Here is a 20250-nt window from a genome sequence, read left to right as displayed (position 1 = left end):
AGTGTGGAGTTAAGATTTAAAAAGCAACAAAACTAATTCAGCAAAATAATATAGATTACAGTTTTAATAGAATTAAAATCAATTATTTGCTGTGCTGTTTTACACTCATCACATTTTTAATGAGAACATAGATATTAACTCTGAACTAAAACAAATAACATTTTCTTGGTATTGACATTTAGGTAAGAATGCAACAGGTTAGATATCTGAGTGGCAATTTCAGTGAACTTACATTTATGTAACCATCTCAGAACAAATGCTTTCAGCGTAGTGTAAAATAAGTTCAGGCTGAACAAGGAAGAAAATAATGAGGACCTGAAGTATAATTGGAGAAGATATTTCAGGACAATTTTTGAAAGCAGCATGGAGGTTAAAGGGGAACAGTTACAGGGATGTAAAGTAGCTGAGAGTGTAGCTATTGATTATGATCAGAAAGAAGGTCAGTGCTAGAAGAGTGGTATAACACATAATTCTTGGAGGAAACCAGAATGGCAGAAAGCAAGGAGGCCATACAGACTCAGATGATAAGAAAGAGAATCTTAAAAGCATGCCCCTTAACCATTGCAGAAGTATCCTCACTGTTTCTTCCTGAATAAACGAAGAGTCCCTTTGAAATAACGTTCACATTGTGGTCATTAGGAGCATATTTGTGCAGTTATTTGCAAGAATATTTTGTTGGGTTTGATTTTAGCTAAACCAGCTCAAATATTGAGTGTACATTTCAAGGATTTAAAAAAATCTCTCCTTAGCTTTGAGGGATCTTAATGCCTAGAATGAAAATTTTCCATTTCTGATATCCAGGATTAACATCAAACACTTCTAAAGAGGATATCACTATTGTTAGAATTTGTAGTTCATCCATTTCCTTTATGATCAATGATTGAAGAGGAAACTGGATAAGTGAGGGAACTTCCAAGATTCTGTGATACCTGTTTTTCATGACTCACTTGATATAAAGCAAATATGTAAAGCATAGTTGCAAATACAATATCGCCTAATTCAAGCAGGACATCAGGATAAAGTTTTGCTCTGGAAATCTGTGTCTGTATGTTGGAAATCAGCAGCTGAAATGAATCACCTCTCTGCAGTCGATGGCTGAAGGACACCCTCCAGCTTTTGACTGAGAATAGGTCAGACAACTGCTCACTTGCCTTCTTTGCTGCACCCACCTCCATTGGTTGTGTCTTTGGCGGCTGTGGTCTAATATTTCACACCTTCAGAGTCAAGAGGCCACGTGGTAACTACAAATCTCTGGTAAGACCACACTTAGAATATTGTGTTCAGTTCTGGTCAGCTCATTATAGGAAGGATGTGGAAGCTATGGAGAGTTACCAGGATGTTGCCCAGATTGGGAAACAAGTCTTATGAGGCAAAGTTAGAAGAGCTGGGACTTTTCTCTTTGGAGTGTAGAAGGATGAGAAGAGACTTGATAGAGGGCTACAAGATTATGAGAGGCATAGATAGGGTGGACAGCCAGCATCTGTTTCCCAGGGCAGGAATAGCAAACACCAGAGGATACAAGTACAAAGTTAAGGGAGGGAAGTTCAGGGGAGACATCAGGAGTAATTTTTTTTTTACACAGTTGTGTATGGCTTGAATGCCTTGCCAAGTGTGGTGGTGGAGGCCAAAACATTAGGGAAATTTAAGAGGCTCTTAGACAGGCACATGGATGAAAGAAAAATCGAGGGTTATAACGTACAAAGGGTTTACTATATTCTGGTAGGGCCTGTACTGAGCTGTAATGTTCTATGTATGTGGATGGAATACAGTGGCATCTCCAGCCTCAAGTACAGTGAACCAAAGAAAGGATGAGGTACCTTCGAGCAATCCAACTAATAAAACTGGCCCAAATTTTGCATTTTGAAAGAAACCTGATAGATCCTTTACCTCCCCTTAATGTTTCATCGAGACTGTCAGCGGCAACCAATCCTTGCTTCTTTTTAACATCGAGAATGCAGTTTTGTGAGTTTAGAGGTGATTTTTTTTTTTTAAAATTTTTTATTTTTCACACCATAAATCACATTAGCCATGATATACACTATTTCTTTTTCACACATATACAGTGACTTTTTCTCCCCCCCCCCCACTCCTCCCAAGCCACCCCCCCACCCCCCCCTCTCATCCATTTTAGGTATACAATCTAGGTTGCATTAAGCCAGTCAGACAATGTTGTCATTCAACAAAGTTACACCAGAAATTCTACTGAGTCCATTCTTTTCTTTCCTTCTCCTTCCATCAACTTAGGTAATGTTTGTCCCCGGTAGGTTTTCGCTATTGTATTTAATGTAAGGCTCCTATACTTGTTCGAATATTTCAATATTATTTCTTAACCTATATGTTATTTTTTCTAATGGAATACATTTATTCATTTAAATTTAGTAGTTTCTTCCTTTTAATTTGGTTATGTATTCCATTAATATTTAAAGACATATAGTTCAGCGTAGCCCTTTTATATTTTGTTTATCTTCTCTTTCCATTTTTCCATCATTACCTTTCCTCCTTTTCCATTTCTGTTTTCTTATTTTCAACTCTTTATAAGACAACATTCCTACAACATCCAACATTTTCCTTATTCTCCTATTTCTATCTTATTTATCCCCAATCTCCCCTTCACCTCCTGAGTTGTCCTTTATCCCTTGTCGGACAACCACATCTCCCCTCTCCATTTGGATTTGCGAATCCACTCGCAAGCGTCAACTGATTTTGCAGTGACCGCTATTTCCCCCCACCCCGCCTCCCCCAGAAAAGATTTCACTTTTCATATGTCACAAAGGTCACTCTTTTAATTCCCTCCTTATTCTCTCTATTCCATTACCTTCCCTTATTAATTCTTGTCTATACTATCTATATTTTCCTCTAAGTACAGATACATTCATGTATGCTCATTGTCTCTATTCACTCTTATACCTCTTTACCCGCATACATATCAATTGTGATCATTTTAACTCTCATTACCCGTCTTCCTCCCTCAGTCTATTTTTGTAATTGTTCTGCAAATTTTCGTGCTTCTTCTGGATCCGAGAATAGTCTGTTTTGTTGTCCTGGAATAAATATTTTCAATACCGCTGGATGCTTTAGTATAAATTTATACCCTTTCTTCCTTAAAATCGCCTTTGCTGTATTGAACTCTTTTCTCTTCTTTAGGAGTTCAAAACTTATATCTGGATAAATGAAGATTTTTTGCCCTTTATACTCCAGTGGTTTGTTGCCCTCTCTTACTTTTTCCATTGTCTTCTCCAGTACCTTTTCTCTTGTAGTATATCTTAGGAATTTTACTACAATAGATCTTGGTTTTTGTTGTGGTTGTGGTTTAGAGGCCAATACTCTATGTGCCCTTTCTATTTCCATTTCTTGCTGTAGTTCTGGACATCCTAGGGTCTTAGGGATCCACTCTTTTATAAACTCCCTCATATTCTTGCCTTCTTCATCTTCCTTAAGGCCCACTATCTTTATGTTATTTCTTCTGTTATGGTTTTCCATTGTATCTATTTTTTGAGCTAGTAGTTCTTGTGTCTCTTTAGTTTTTTTATTAGATTTCTCCAATTTCTTTTTTAAGTCTTCTACCTCCATTTCTGCTGCTACTGCCCGCTCTTCCATCTTGTCCATTTTCTTTCCCATTTCTGTTAAGGTCATCTCCATTTTATTTATTTTCTCTTCTGTGTTGTTTATTCTTTTTCTTAAATCCTTAAATTCCTGTGTTTGCCATTCTTTAAATGACTCCATGTATCCTTTAATAAGAGCAAGTATATCCTTTACCTTGCCTTTTTTGAGTTTAGAGGTGGGATCGGTGGACTCTGCCCCATGAGGGGTGCAGGATGAAGTGAGTGTATGGATTGTTGGGAGCTTCGGTTATTTCCACTAATCCTTTAAGCGCTCCCAGTAATGAGGTGCTTATTGCCCCTCTGGATATACTCTAATTCTCTTTTGCTGAACCCTACCTTTCCATTATCTTTTGTTGATCATTCTCAGCTACCAAGGATTGCCTTTTAATGATATTTATACTGGCAGAATTAAATTTGTATGCTCATCATTTTCTCCTTAGTGCTTCCTATTTAGATTGTATTCCCTTATGCATTGTTACATTCAGGTTATGTAACATCATTCTTTCCACGTTAAGTGATATTAGCTATTAGTTTGCCAAAATGTTCATTTGTAATTTTGGGATTCTAGTCAGAGTACACTGTACCTCCTGGCTGAGTATCATTTAAAATCACAGATAGGCCAGCCTAGAAATTGACACCATTTCCATGTAACACACATTGACCCAGAATAGATTACAATGGTGAAATAATGCACATTCAGAAATTTTCCTCAGCACTTCTGCAGATAATACAGCTGCACTGACCATCTATGATGTAATGGACGGTGTGGCACATTTGCTAAAGCTTCTAAGGACCATAAAAATTAGCAGCACATCATGCAAAGTTGGAAATAGTATGACAATTAAAGAATTAGCAGCATTTTTGTCAATGTTGTGCACTTGGCAATTCCCAACCTCAGAGTCCAATGGTTAGAATATTGTAAAGATGATTCGGTGGTACTCCCTTCATCTCTGGGATCCATACTGCATCACTGGGCCCTTGATTCACCACATTTTACATTGATAAGGGGGGCTATGCAACGTTCAGGACTCAGTCAGCCAGATAATTGCATGGTACATCCTCAGGACAAAATACAATGCATCCACTCCTCAATTTCATGTCAGACATTTTTGTCACATTTGTGTTTGAAAAGTTTACTGCATGAATTATCATACTTATCAGAAGTTGGTATCGACAAGCTCTGCATGCAGCCCTAGACAGGTCCCATTTTAATGCATTGAAAATGCCACACTATTTCATTCGCAGGATGTTTGCCTCATGTCACAAATTTTTGCTGGGAACATTAAATATTTAATACAAACGTGTTCAGCACAGCAAAAGGCAACTTCTTTCTATCCAAAACTGATATTACATTTTTTTTTTGACAAAACAGTTTACAAACCCAACAGAAGATCAAATTGGGAAGCAATCTTTTTTTTTCCTCAGAAAATATTGTACATCTGAGTTTTGGCAGAAATCCACAAATCTTGGTTATCTGGTCATGTTGAATACTACATACACCTCAGGATATTTTTGGATACCAGTATAATATTCATCAGAATATATTCATATGAATATATAGCTTGTGTTGACCTGAATTTAGAAAGCTTAGGGTGTTTAAAATTTAAAGTGATCTGCATAGGTAAAAAAAAAACACACTGGTAGAAAATCCAGAATAGGATAACATAATCCTTTTTTTTGGAATATTTTATTGATGAAAGAAAAGGAACAACCATGATAACAGAAATTGAAATATAACAATATTTCAAATTTTAATTATGGTCACAGAAAAAAACTAAAAAATCTACCAAAAAAAAACCCAACCCCCCATCCCAAACCTAAAACTATACCCTCCCTCTATCAAGATAATCTTAATATATTAGCACTACGTCTGAAATTAGGGAGAGCCTCTTTTTCCATGTGGGAATCTGTGATCCATCCCCAAAATGTTATGTAAATGCATGGACCTTGACAAGATTAAGAATGCTGTATTCTATATTAGTTAACAACATAAAGTGCAAGAAACAAAGACAGGTAAATGATATAAGTCAATCGTATTAGAAATGAAAGCCACAACGGCTGGCTGAGATTAATGAACAATGTTTCTTCAAATTTTATTTATTTACTGCCCAATGGAGCATCGTTACCAACATTAGAATTTCATGTACATCTAGGACACCGGTCAACAATTTTTTTTTCAAAAGGTTTACTTCCTGAAAAAAAAAGGGAATTATGAGAGATAACTTCAAGCTGAACACAAAGATAATTCCAGATTTTCTGTATCACATGAGAAGTGGGAGAAACATTAAGTCAATTTTTATTAAATTTAATATATTTAATCACATAATGACGCTGACACGTTCATTCGACTGACCTAAAAATGCTTTGCTGGTGATTTATGTTTGTACTCAAGTACCTGATGCTCCTTGTGTCAGTGTCCAACAATAGTCGTCCAGTATTGATGGATTCCAGTTGCCCTGATTCCACTTTTCCATGGTCACAATGTCCTGGTGAAACTTCACACCATGTCCGTCACTAACGGCACCAAGATCAGCAGGGAAGATGTCCAAGAGCAAATGGAGAAAATGAATTTTCAATGACATGTTTGCACTTCATGGTTTTGACTGCTTGAAGTAGGCTTATCTTTCTTTGGCTTGGCTTCGCGGACGAAGATTTATGAAGGGGTAATGTCCACGTCAGCTGCAGGCTCGTTTGTGCCTGACAAGTCCGATGCGGGACAGGCAGACACGGTTGCAGCGGTTGCAAGGGAAAATTGGTTGGTTGGGGTTGGGTGTTGGGTTTTTCCTTCTTTGTCTTTTGACAGTAAGGTGGGCTCTGCGGTCTTATAATATGGCAGGAAATCACAAAAATAGGTCACATCTAAAAAACAATATGTGATAGGAAAACTTTAAGGCGATTTTCATGATCAGCGGCCCAAAATTTATAAAATACACCCAGAAGTCATTAAGAAGCAAAATTTTCATTATCCCGTGTAATTACCTTTAAGAAGGTGATGATCAAGTCTGTGACTTGGAGAGCAACTCAGGGATGATACATTTCCATGCACCTTCTAGAAAATGGGTCACAAGTTTGAAATTAGGTTTCAGAGAAACATTGTTGAACTACTGCACAAAGCAACTATGGTTTTCTCATTGGTAGAGTGATCGAAACTGCATAATGTTTCCTGGCCTTCCAATAAAACAACTGTTTTGGATTTATTGAATATTGTGAATGTTGTGGTCGCAGCATTCATCCAGAATGGGCATTTCTAGTCTCTGTCCTGTTTCTGATGGCAAAGGTTTTGCGAGTTAGGAAGTGTCACATAATATGAGGGTTTTTGATCTTTTCTCATCATTACACAGTATGGGTGTGATTCCTATCATTACATTTTTGATGAATAGTAAATTTGAGAATAATTAGAGGTGGAGGCATTTAAAGAATGGAAACCTACTGGACATTAGAGGAGATGCTTCTTGTTTTCATATTGTTGAGAATATTCCTTGCATTTGTGTTATTATGCTTGTAAATAAGAACTTCATTGCAGGGTGAACAAATAGAAGGTTGCTCATCTGTTCTTGCTGCTGGATTTGCCTCTTTCTTCGATGGGCACGCTGTATGTTTTTTAATAAAGGAAAATCTATCCACTTCGTAAAAAAATTTTAGGGTTAGGGTTAGGGTTAGGGTTAGGGTCAGCATGCAATACGTGCGGTTGAGCCGAAATCGGAAGAGCTATATGATGGGAGTCACAGGCGTTGTTGCTGGAAGTCAGTTGAACCAGCTCAAGGAAAATAAAGTCGATCAAGTGTTAAACCCATGTAAAGTCGTTCTTCTTGAGAAACAAGCATAATATGGTGTCCCACACCGATACAGTTTACCGTCAATCTACTGTAGCTTCAAACAACGACTCAACATTTATTTAGAAGCTGACGGAATGGGAGAGACTGATGGAAAACGGAAAGTGTCTATGTTTCTGCACGAGATGGGCGAAGATGCCTTGGACATCCATAACAGTTTTCAAATCGATGAGATAGCTTTCACATTGAACACTCTGATGACAAAATTTGAGGAGTATTTTGTTCCAAGTAAAAAGGTCATGTTTGAGAAATTCAAGTCCTTCTCCTGTGACCAGAAACAAGGTATAAGCTTTGACCAATACTTAGCTAAGCTTCACACACTAAGTCCTGTGAATTTGGAGATTTGAAAAATTCACTCATTAAAGACAGAATAGTTTGCGGAATTCCAGATAATGGACTTAGAGAAAGACTGTTGTGTGAAAAAGATTTGACACTTGAAAAGGCTGTGAATATTTTTAGGTCAGCAGAGACCACACGAGCTAAGGAGCTGCACAAGATGGACACAACAGTTAAAAAGCTGCACAGGATAGACACAGCAGTGCATGCAATGAAAACAGGTAAGAGAGCATGAGGAATTTCCCAAAGCAACAACAAAGAGGTAATGCAGCAGGTGTGGAGGTAGACTGACATTATTTTTCTTGAGTTTCTTGAGTTGAGATGCGTCCTGCCTATGGAAAGTCCTGCTATAAAAATATAAATTTTGCAAAGTGTTGCAAAGCAGGGGATAGCAAGAGAAAGGTATACACAGTGGACAAAGAAGTGGAGGAATTTTTCGTGGATTCACTGACAAAACAGAATGGATCATTTCAGTGACTGTGACTGAGACAGTAATTCCATTTAAGATTGACTCAGGAGCCCAGGTGAACCTGTTACCTATGGACCCTTAACGTGAAGAGCAAGATTTACTCTGTGAAATTAAAAGTGACAGGCAACGCAGCTACTGATTGTCGAAAGGAGGTTACAGCCAATATTAGGTCTGAGTTCATGTGAAGAGCTCAAACTAGTGAAAAGAGTTCTCATAGTGGCTTCACAGTCCGAAGATAAGCATACAACACTCATGGTAGAGTACGCAGATGTCTTTGAGGGGCTTGGATATTTACCAGGTATACACAAGATCCACATAAATGAGACAGTGGCTCCTGTTGTCCATGCATTCAGGAAAGTTCCATTTCCACTTAGAGACCAGCATATATGGAATGGATTAAAGTCATCCAGAAAATTGAAGAATCTACAGATTGGGTTATCATGCAAAAGAAAAATGGAGCATTGTGTACATGTCTAGACACAAGGGACCTCAATAAAGCCATCAAGAGGGAGCATTTTAAATTGGTGACATGAAAGGAAATCATGTCCCAGTTTTCAGGTGCTAAGTGGTTTAGCGAGCTCGACACATCATCGGGGTTTTGGCAGATGAAGTTTGATGAGGCAAGTTCGAGACTATGCACTTTCAATACTCCACAAGAGAGATACCGGTTTCTCTGGCTGCCATATGGGATCTTGTCCACATCAGAAGTCTACCATAAAACCATCCACACGATCTTTGAAAGTATACCTGGAGTTGAGACCACGATGAATGACATCATTGTATGGGGGTCCACCAAGGATGAACGTGATGCACGACTCAGGCTAGTGCTTGACATGACAGGGAATGTCAATTTGAAATTAAATCAAGATAAATATGAGTTTGGCATAAAGACACTGACCTTCATAGGAGATGTCATTTCTGAACAGGGAGTGAAGCCTGATCCAAGAAAGACATCAGCCATTGAGAATTTGCGAGGCCGAAAAACAAAGAGGAGGTAAGACATTTCTTGGAGATGGTGACTTAGCTGGTTACCTTCATCCATCGTCTGTCGACTGTATCAGCACCATTTAGATCCCTCCTTGAGCAGAAAAATGAGTGGATCTGGTCGCATGAGAAAAAGGAGTGCTTCCAAGTCCTCAAAAAAGTCCTAACAGAAGAGTCTGTACTAAAATTTTATGATGTGAATAGACGCACCAGTATTTTGGCTGATGCATCCCAACATGGCCTTGGAGTAGTACTACCTGTGGCCTATGTATCAAGGGCTTTAACAAGTGCAGATGCCAACTATGCACAGATAGAGAAAGAGCTTCTTGCCAGCACTTATGCATGCGAAAGGTTCCATCAATACTTTTATGGACAAGTTCTTGTAGTGGAGACAGACCATAAACCACTGATCTCAATTATGTCTAAAGCACTGAATGACTGTCTCATGAGGGTACAGTGCATGTTGATAAGGATGCAGTAATACAATGTGAAAATGATCTACAAACCAGGAAAATACACATTTGCAGCTGATGCACTGTCTCAACCAGTTGACAAGAAAGAAAAGAGCAACCAAGAGGTTGATGCAGAGATACAGGCCTCTGTTGACATGATTATCACCTCACTTCCAGTATCCCAGGATACAACAGAGCAGGTCAGGAAAGCAACAGAGACAGATGAAACAATGGAAGAGCTCAAAGATGCAATAGAGAAAGGATGGCCAGCAGCTAAGAATGACTGTCCAATGGGTATTCGGGATTACTGAGCATGCAGAGATGGATGGTCGGTTGTGAAATGTATCGTCTTCAAAAGGAACAGGTTTGTGATTCCAATGTTGCTACGCAAGGAAATGCTCCAGAAGATACACGAAGGACATCTTGGTGAGGAAAAATGTAAACATAGAGCTTGAGAGGTGATGTCCTGGCCAAGAATGAACTAAGACATAAGCCAGACCACAACTTCATGCAGAATATGCCTTATCTATAGACCAAGCAGCAGGCATTTCACTGGCGGAAACATATAGCAGACCAAAAAGGACTATTAAACCACCTCAGAGACTGATTGAAACCTGTGGAGTGAAAAGAGATAGGCAATGGAGTTTAGATACTTCTGTTAGTATTGTGTTTGTGTTTCGTAAAGGGGAAAGATGTGTTATTATATGTGTAAATAAGAACTACATTTCCCAGCATGCAGTTGGGGTGAAACCAGAAGTGGTATATGATGGGAATCGCAGGTGTTGTGGCTAGAAGTCGGTTGAAGCAACTCAAGAAAAATAAAGTCAGTTAAGTGTTAAACCCACGTAAAGTAGTTCTTCTTGAACAGTGTTCGTGTGGCACAAATTTTAACTTGCTTTTGCTGGCCTGATTTCTGGTCTCAATTTGTAGGATGTGAGCAAGGACTTCATTATCTGAGAAGCTTGGGTAGAATTGAATTCTATGATCATTTATGAACATGGGCATTTTAAAACATGATGGGGAATCCTACTGATGAAACTGTTGAAGATATTTGTGTCTGGGAGATTGCTCTGAGGGATCTTCCTGCAAAGTCCATAAGATATAGGACCAGAGGTAGGCCAATTGGCACATTGAGTTCGCTGTGCCATTCTATCATGAGCTGATCTATTCTCCCACTCAGCCCCACTCCTCTGCCTTCTCCCTGTGACCTTTAATATTCTGACTATTCAGATAATTATCAATCTCTGCTTTAAATACATCCAGTGACTTGGGCTCCACAGCCACCCGGGTCAGCAAATTCCAGAGTTTCACCATTCCCTGGCTAGTGAAATTCCTCTGCATCTCTGTTTTAAATGGGAGCCCCTCAATCGTGATGTTGTGCCCTTGTCCTTGACTCTGCTACCAAGTGCTGAAGCAAGGATATTTTGCATACAGTAGAACAAGAACCTTCCTTTGTTTTAGGGGTAGTTCGCTTAGTTGGATTTTCACTCTTGGTCGCGTTTTTCCCTCAAAGGCTCAGATGATCTTCACTGGTGGAATTAGGCAGATTAGAAAGGATACTTTAATGTTCCATAGTTCTGCAGTCAAACTGTTAAAATGGGCTAGGCTGAAACCTTCCACATTTCATCCAGTTTAAGAGAGGAAAAGTACAAAAGGAAACCCGGAGATCAGCATGGGAATTAAGATTCGTGCATCAGCCCAACTATATGTCTAAAAGTATATGGTCTTATGTTGAAAGCTTCTGATGCGTTGTGTTTGCAAAGTATGGATTTGAACATACGAAAATTTCTTAGTTGCTTCAATGTGAGATGGTCTTGGCATGGTTGATGTGAGATAGTTGTTCTACTGGATGCTAAATATCTAAGTCACCAGACTTTGTAGTAAGACTTTGTCAAGGCCATCTTCTAGACTTAATTATCTTCCAATGGTTTCATCAATTCAAATTTTAAAGTGCCAGTGTTCATTTATTGTGTAGCTCATCAGATAATGATGTCCCTGCCCACATGCTACAAAATTGGTCGTGTCTGTACGTTTGACATATTTTATGTGTGGAGGCTTGTTTCATTAAAGATAGCAGTATTTGAGTAGTCTCTTTATTGGCATACATGTGTAGTCCGCTTACTTATTCTGACAAACAATAGGGCCGCAGATGTTAAACATTGGACATTAATACCTTATTTTGAATGACAACAAAATATTGTTGTTAACTCAATGCTGCAGTCGAAGGTTGTTGCTTTCCCTATTGGGGAGATGTTATAAAAAAGACAAAAAATGACCAATAAAAGTGAATGAGAATGCAATGAGTTAGACCTGAAAGAAAAGAGCAAGGTCATTTTATACATAGTTAAGAGAGGATATAATAAAATATTGATAAAAATGAGCAACAAAATACTGGGAAAGTTATTCAACTGAATTATTAGTGCCAGGGGCATTAATATAAAATTAACAGCCCAAAATGAGAACAAATTAGAAGAAATTTATTTTACTCAGTGGAGGTATCAGTGATAACTTTGAAAATGTGTTAGATGGAAAATCAAATATATGCTTGAAATCCCATTCTGATCTTGCATTATGCAAAGCTTCACATGAGGTGTGCATCACCTTGCTCGGAAAAAACCATATGAGAGGCATGGGGAGAAATGGTAATGATCTCAAAGAACGCTTCCGCCTTAGAGGTGGGGAAACAAAATCAATCCTGGTTTGCTTGAAAGAAAACTGCAAGGATTTGAGGGGAAATAATTTGTAGGTTTACAGGAATATGAGGAAAGAAAAAGAATTGTACTAAATAGATTCATCTATAAAGAGCCAATGTGGAGTCAATGGGTTAAATATTTTCCGTCCATGCATAAGGATTCCAACATTCAACATGTATTGGCTGTCACATCTTATCCCAATACACTTTCAAATTACTTAATTGGCTTTAAAGTGCTTTGGATATCCCTCGATGCTAGATTTAAAATAGCTGACATCTTTAGCACTAGATATAACCTTTTTCTGCTTTAAATTCATTTACTATGGAAATTTGTTTTGTTGATGGCATTTACAAAATCCAAAAGTCTGACTATCTATTCAGAACTAGAACAAATGAATGGATGATGGGAAAATACCAGTACCAACATTCCAAAGCTTCCACTGTCACATCCGCAGTGAAATTCAACTGAGCTGCACCCTACCTCGATGCATGCAGAAGCATATTTAGATTTCCGTGGTTTAAATTACGGCTTGGCTTGTTACTCCTCCAAATGTTGTGTGTTTGCACAAGGAACCTAGTTTGCACATTCAGTTTGAGGATTTGCACCAAGGAGTGACAGGTTTAAGAGGCTTACACAAGTCCTCATGGCTAGCAGATATGATGTCTTATGACGACGGCCAAAATCCACTTCAAGAGCTCAACACTTCTTTATTCTCTGCACGTGGGCTTAGAAACAAACTTTTATATTCACAAGTCTTACTTTTAATTGCAATGCTACAATTCTCAGTCATGATTATGCTTTGATACAGAGATGCTAAACAACAAATTCTGTTCAGATTTAATTGTCTCGATACTGAAAGTATACATTTTATTTAAAACTCAGAGAAGTTACTCAGTGATTTCAAAGTAACAGATAATTTCACATTGGTAAGCATGTTAATGTTCAAGTTCATATTCTGTGCCAATGCAATTTGATATAATTTTAATATAATGATAATATTTAATATCAAGTATTTCACTATTAATATCACTTAATATCAAGTATTTCAGACAATTAAGGAAAATCCATATTTCACTATTTTCATCTTTTCACTGGAAAAATATGTTATGAATTTGATTTTATTGGGGTTCTAACCTAATCTGCCTAAAATTTAATACAGTATTAAAACTAAAAGTAAGCAGTATTCTAACATTATTTTTGCCTTAGAAAATACAGGTTCTTGCCAAGGAGACCTGCACAGTTTGCCGCAAGATAGTATATCCCATGGAATGTCTGACTGCAGACAAGCAAATCTTTCATAAGTCCTGTTTCCGCTGCCATCACTGTAACAATAAATTAAGGTAGGATTCTTATCGAGAGTTTCCAGAATTTTTTAAACATTTATTGATTCATATTTTTGACTTGCACAAGTTAAACATAAAATTTCTTCATTAGATCATTCAAAATATACATTGTATAATATTTGTTGATAGAATCAGATTAATATTTAACAATTTATTGTTTAAAAGGCCAAAATGCATGAAAATAGTCCGATAACTTCTTTCATTTTCATAAATAAAAGGCTTAGTTTGCATTAATCAACTGAAACTTGAGTAAATGTAAAGAAGCACAATTCTTGAATCTTGAACCTCGTGCATGAAGCAAATACACAAGTCTTGTATCGCGCATGTGATCAGATGAGGGAATGATGGAACCGTAAAATTGCAAATAAAATTGTTAAACTGTTTTCTTTTCTCACACCAGTCTTGGAAATTATGCATCTCTCCATGGACTGATGTACTGCAAACCTCATTTTAAGCAGCTTTTCAAATCCAAAGGAAACTATGATGAAGGTTTTGGACACACACCTTACAAAGGAGGCCGGATAAGTAACAGTCAAAGCAACTTTTCTGCTAATAAAAATTCAGGCAATAAAACAATCAGTGATTCAACCACAATGGAGAAGCAAAGAAATCTGAAAACCATTAGCAGCAAAGTTGAAGGAAATAATGAACAGCTGAGCAGAAACATGGAGGAAGAAATAAGAAGTTTCCCTGATCAGATAAAATCAGCCGCCGAAAGAAATAAATTAAATATCAGCTGGCCTCCTTCCACCGATGCAAGTAAGAAAATGTTCAATATTGAAGAGGAAGTAAAGGTGACAAAACCAAAGTGGCCTCCAGAAGGTTCCAGTCAACATACTTTGAATTCTGCAGTAAGTACATGCGAGAAACCTTCTATCAACACTCTGCAACCACAAAACCAAACCATGGAACCAGCAGAAAGTGTCTTGCAGGATGATCAATCTAACTCTGAAAACCCTGGGAAGGAAGCTAATGAGGCACACAGTGAAGTGAACGGTAAAGAGAATGTGGAAGTGGAATTGGACAATGATGAAGAATGTGAAGTATGTGTAAATGGAACAAGAGATGCGCTTTATGAAGTTGGGGGTGAGGATGTTAAAGACCATGAAGGGAAACTGCTTGAAGCTGAAGAGACAATAGCTGTCAGTGGGAAGGAAAGTGAAAATAATCTTGAGGGTTTTAATTCCAATAACAATAATAATGGTGACTTGAAACAAGTTGATTTTTTGCAAATTGATGACACAATTGAAGATTCTTCTGTCAATTTCCTCCCAGATCGACATCTGGTAAAGGATACGACACAAACACATAACAAACTCTTCACTGAAGAATTAGATGGGAACACCTCACAAGATCCGGTCAGACCGTTTGATATGTCTTTTTCAGACTTTGATGCGAATCATTTAATGACTGGTTCCGAACAAGATGCTAATACTGCCAATTTATGCAATGACTCATTCGGTGAAAGCTTCTTAACTCCAGTAAAACTAACTGAAGAGAGAAGTACAAATTTCTCTGACGAAATTGTTCATGGAATACAGAATAAGCCAAATAATGCCAAATGTCATTTCTCATCTGCTGATCATGGTTCAGGAGAGGACCATTTCCTTGACTCCAATCTGACAGAAACTACAGCGATGGGGTCTATTAACAACGTTTTGAATACTGAAATTGAACCAGATGTATCAGAGAGTAATAACCTGCCTCACAGTATCCTTCATTCAGCACACAAAGCAGATCAACAATCCAGTACTAGCCTTACAAACAGAGGGCCTCTATCAGTTGAAGAGCAAATCAAGAGAAACAGATGCTATGATGAGGAATGAAAAGAAATTGAAGGCTTTCAAGAGCACAATTGATAAATTTTGAAGATATTTTTACTTGAGTCATCAACTTTGATTTTGCTTGTTTCTCTCAGTCATAACAATTTTAAATATAGGCAAATCCTTCATAGTAATTTGCCACCGTGTCTGCCTGTCCCGCATTGGACTTGTCAGCCACAAACGAGCCTGCAGCTGACGTGGACATTACCCCTCCATAAATCTTCGTCCGCGAAGCCAAGCCAAAGAAAAGAAGAAAGAATTTGCTTTATCATAATTTTCAGTATACAAATTCATGGAGTAGCACATCATGTTACATTGTAATACACCAATGGGATAATGCTAAATTTTATATGCTGACTTTAAGATTTGTTGATGGGCTTCTCTCTCCTGCTGCATAAACCACTATAAATGTTGATAAAGCACCTGGTGTGCTTTGCAGGAATCTTCTACTTTTACAACATTATGGTAATTTTATTGGTGGAGCTGTTGCTCACAATTACTTCAATTTTATTAATTTCTTTTTAATACCAACAGATACATCTATAATGTTCAATGCACAGACCCCACAAATCATTTATCTGGTCTAGATCATAAACTTTCATTCTGAAATTTATAGGTTGCTCATTTCTTGTACACATTTTTAGTTCTTTAGTAAATTGTAACCATTGCTTTTGTGGGGTTTTTTTATGCACAATAAAGGCTATATTCATAACACATCCTCCGTTTCCATTGCTATTTGAAATAGCCCAAGATTTACTTCAATGTAAAAATTTTTAGATAAAATTTCCTGGCTGGCAGTTTAAAAAAAAAACTAGTGTTGGGTACCAGCCATAGAAATAACGGCCAAATACACATAACACTGCCTTACCACAGGTTTCCAGGTCAGCCGGCGACAAAACAAAATACTGTAGCTGAATGTTGAAAAGAAGCGGCATCTAAGAGTTCACGTCTAGAAATTCCGCCACATTACACCAAGTCTTGAGTGCAGCACGATACAATTATTTTGTAAAAAAGGTTATTGTTCTGTGCGAGTGGATGCTTTGCGCCTTTGTGTAATAGAAGGGCTCTTCAGAAAATTAGAGGCAGATCACGTGCACCTGTACACGTGGAGGTTCCTGGCACATACATGGACAGAGGATGGTGTGTACCCTCCTTGCCCATTCATCTCCTTTCCCCTTGCTTTCCTCTCTAAACTGTTCTAACCATCCTTTCACCAGATGTCTTGTACCCCTCCTGCTGATCTCATCTTTTGATTTTCTCTCTCCTCTCCTAACCTTCTTCTACTTTACCCACATTGGGCTCTCTTTTCCCAATCCTCTCCCCTCTGTTCCATGTGAACAACTTCTACATTGTTCTAAATTATCGCCTTCTGGGTCTGCTCCTAAGCTTAATTTCCTCTCTATTTCCCAGTTTGTACATTGGCAGAGGAATGTAGGGTGTATGTTTTCTTATGCCGGGGCTATTATAATGCACACAACACCTTATGCCTTGTGTACAATACAATATTATTGCCTTGGACCTCAGGCAAAGCTGGTGGAGCCTCATTTTAACAGGCATTTTCAGGCACTTTGCAATTTCTAGACATTATCTGCAATGAGCCAGTGAAGCTTTCAGAACTTTGAAAGGAAGAAAATCCATTGTATCTATGGCAATCTTCACTGAAACTGAAGTAGCAAAGTTGTGAGAGAATTGTGAGATCACCTACTATCAGTTTTGGATCTTGCCGGCTGTTTTCAGCCTCCTGAATGAACCTCACACAAGTGAAATAATGTTCCCTTTGCTCTGTTCTAACTAACCCCTCTCTGTATATATGCTTTTTTTCCCCTAAACAGCTGTACTATGAATGGGCTGACTAGGTGGTCTGGTTTCAAAACAAACTTTCTCACTGAACCTTGTTGCATGTGACAATAACCTTGAACTTGAAACATCATCTGGTCCAACAACAAAAATACTGTGTCTGCAAGGGCAGGTCAGAGGCGAGATATTCTATGGTGAATGACTCACCTCCAGAAAATACCCCAACATATTTCCTTCACCTACAAGGCACAAGTCAGGAGTGAAATGGAAAAAAAAGTACTTGCCTGGTTGAGTGCAGGTCTATCTACTCTCAAGAAATGGAATACCATCTGAGTCAATTGATAAGTTCCTCATTAAACACTCTCACATTAATCCCCCCAGCAATTGTACACTGAAGCTACTATATTAGGCTATCTGCAAACCAGCAACTTAACCTTCCAAGAAGCACAAGGCATAAGAGGGCACAAGTGGCCACAGCAACCCTCCAAATTGCACACAATCTTGAAATGGAAATATCCCTTTGTTGCCTTTACATCCTGCAATTCCCTGCACGCAGATGCTCAACAGAAAGACTGCAGTGGTTCAAGGAGGTAATTCACCATTCCCTCATCAAATGCAGATATAGATGGCTAATGCAAGGTGACCTTGCTAGTAGCACACATATCCTAAATAATAAACGGTCAGAAGAACAGCATCTGGAAACATAGAACAGAACTTTGCTATATAAAGGCCAGTGTACTTTATATAGCAAAGATAAAAATACATAACAGAAGTTTCGGGCTTGACCTCTTCATCAAGGCATAAAAAAATGTCAGCAGGTGTCTGAATAAAAAGGTAAGGGGAGGAACATGATAGCAAAGGCAAGAGGTAATATGTGGAGAAGGGAGGGAGGGCACAGAAGTAAACAAGGGGAGGAGGGATGGCTGGGTGAATAGAGAGGGAAGGAGGAAGAGAGCTGAGGGAAAGAAGAGAGTGGGAAGGGAAGTAAGCGTAAGGGGAGAGCAGGTTAGCAGAAAATGAAAAAGTCCATGTTAATGCCATCCAGCTGGAGAGTGCCCAGTCAAAAAATCAAGTGGTGTTCCTCCAATTACGGGTAGTCTTGGTATGACCAGCTGGAAAGCCAATGCCACGGCCTCCGACTGGAAAACATTAAGGAACACAATTGAGTAGTCCTTCTGCTCTTTAGACTGAAATAACAAGGACTTTCTTTAGATCCATTCTTTCTTTTTGATGTACTTCTCATTTACTTAATTTTGATCTGATTTAGCTTTGTCCTGTTAGAAATATGAGCATTTTTTTTTTAAACAAAGTTCCTTATTAAGACCAAGGTATGCCAGTCTTCTCTCTGGATTCCAATCACTTTACTCTTGATTCCTCAGTTGCCTAATTGGACTAAAAACTCCATGGTTTTCCTCTCTTCAGGTTTTAGTTTTATATTTAGCCTCCCAAGCTCAACAACATTGGGCTTTTCAGGAATATTTTTGGTATTTGGGCATGCCATCCTCATAGAGTGTGTTGAAATTCCAATAGAAAGGAATTAAAGCTGGAACGAGTCAAAATAAGCAGTTGGTCCATCAAAGAATGGTTGGAGGAAAGATCCATGTACAGTATTTAAATGAGCAAGCCCTTGTAACTACTTCTTGCTTTCTTCCCAACCAAATGCTGGAAATCACTGAGAAACCACCATTCGAAGTGAAGGGTTTACTGCCATGGTCATTGGGAATAATCTCCATCCATGCTCTGCTTGGGAAACCCTTGTCAGAACACACTTGAAGATATCCAGGACAGAAGCGGCCCAAATGTTCACTTAAAACAGGAAACACTCATCAGATCAGGTTATATCGGTGGAAGAGAAATGGTCCATATTTCAGGTCTCGAACCCTTCCTCAGAACAGTTCTCAAACTTGGAAAAAAAAATCACTTTTAATGAGTCATTGTTCATCATGGACCTTTGAACAAATCTTGACTTTGTTATGAAATTTGAGAAACACAAGATGTGAACAGTATGTCACTCTTGACAAACTTTATGACATCAGATGTTGATTCTCAGCAAGAGTTTAAAAATAAATAGCACCTATCTACAATTGATCTCATAAATTGCAACATTTATTTTCTGTTACTGTGAAGTTCACATTCCTTCTGACGTTCTTGTTATTGTAGGAATAATGAGTGTATATCTAACCTCCATTACAATAAATGTTTAGACTTTCTGAATTTAATTATCAGATCTTAAACATAGTTTTACAATTCACACATTTGATGTTAAAAAAGGTTCACTTTTGGTGTTCATGGCTTAATAAGCATTTATAAGTTATTGATATTTGGGTTTCTCTGCACAAACCATTAGCCAACTATCTAAGTTGTGCAGTACTGACAGGAAAACAATAAAAAAAAATTTGTATCAGTGAAATAAAATTAATAGTTATATTGTCATTGTGCCCTGGTGTATTGCCAGTTATAAAGAGATAATAGGTATATAATCTCACTGGAATGGTAATGTGTTAATAATAGTCTTTTTTTTTAGGATTTAGATTTCATCATTATTATTCTTAAATTCTCCAGGTTCATGCACCACACAGACAGTACCGGAGGTCAGGATTGAACCCTGGCCATTGGCACTCTGAGGCAGTGTCTCTACCAGTTCTGCCATTATGTCACTCAATCAATTTCACCTCTCTTTTACTTCTTTCTTTCCACTATCAAGGGATCCAAACATCTGGATCTTTCTAGATGCAGCGCTTCCTCAAATTTAATGCAGTCGGTGTTCACAGTGTGGTCACCTCTAAATTTGAGAAACTAAACACAGACTGGGTGGTTGCTTTGTGGAGTATATGTTCAATCATCTCAAGTAATCATGAGCTTCCAGTTGGCTACCACATTTTATTCATGTACGTGTTCTCCTCCATTGTTACAATGAG

The 20250-nt window shown here is 38.1% G+C and overlaps 1 protein-coding gene across 7 annotated transcripts in view; it reads left to right on the top strand.

Annotated features, from left to right (window-relative positions):
- Positions 1-14200, top strand: part of xirp2b (xin actin binding repeat containing 2b) — a 130854-nt gene extending 116654 nt beyond the window's left edge. For all 7 annotated transcript variants that reach the window (XM_069935322.1, XM_069935320.1, XM_069935325.1 and 4 more), the window contains 2 exons: positions 13576-13709; positions 14113-14200. In XM_069935322.1, coding sequence (XP_069791423.1) covers positions 13576-13670 — 95 coding nt within the window. In that variant the 3' untranslated portion in view covers positions 13671-13709; positions 14113-14200. The remainder of the gene's footprint in view (positions 1-13575; positions 13710-14112) is intronic.
- The last annotated feature ends 6050 nt before the right edge of the window (positions 14201-20250 follow it).

This window comes from Narcine bancroftii, chromosome 4, assembly GCF_036971445.1.
Source record: "Narcine bancroftii isolate sNarBan1 chromosome 4, sNarBan1.hap1, whole genome shotgun sequence".
In the NCBI taxonomy this organism is placed as follows: domain Eukaryota; kingdom Metazoa; phylum Chordata; class Chondrichthyes; order Torpediniformes; family Narcinidae; genus Narcine; species Narcine bancroftii.
This window is presented reverse-complemented; position numbering and strand designations above follow the sequence as displayed.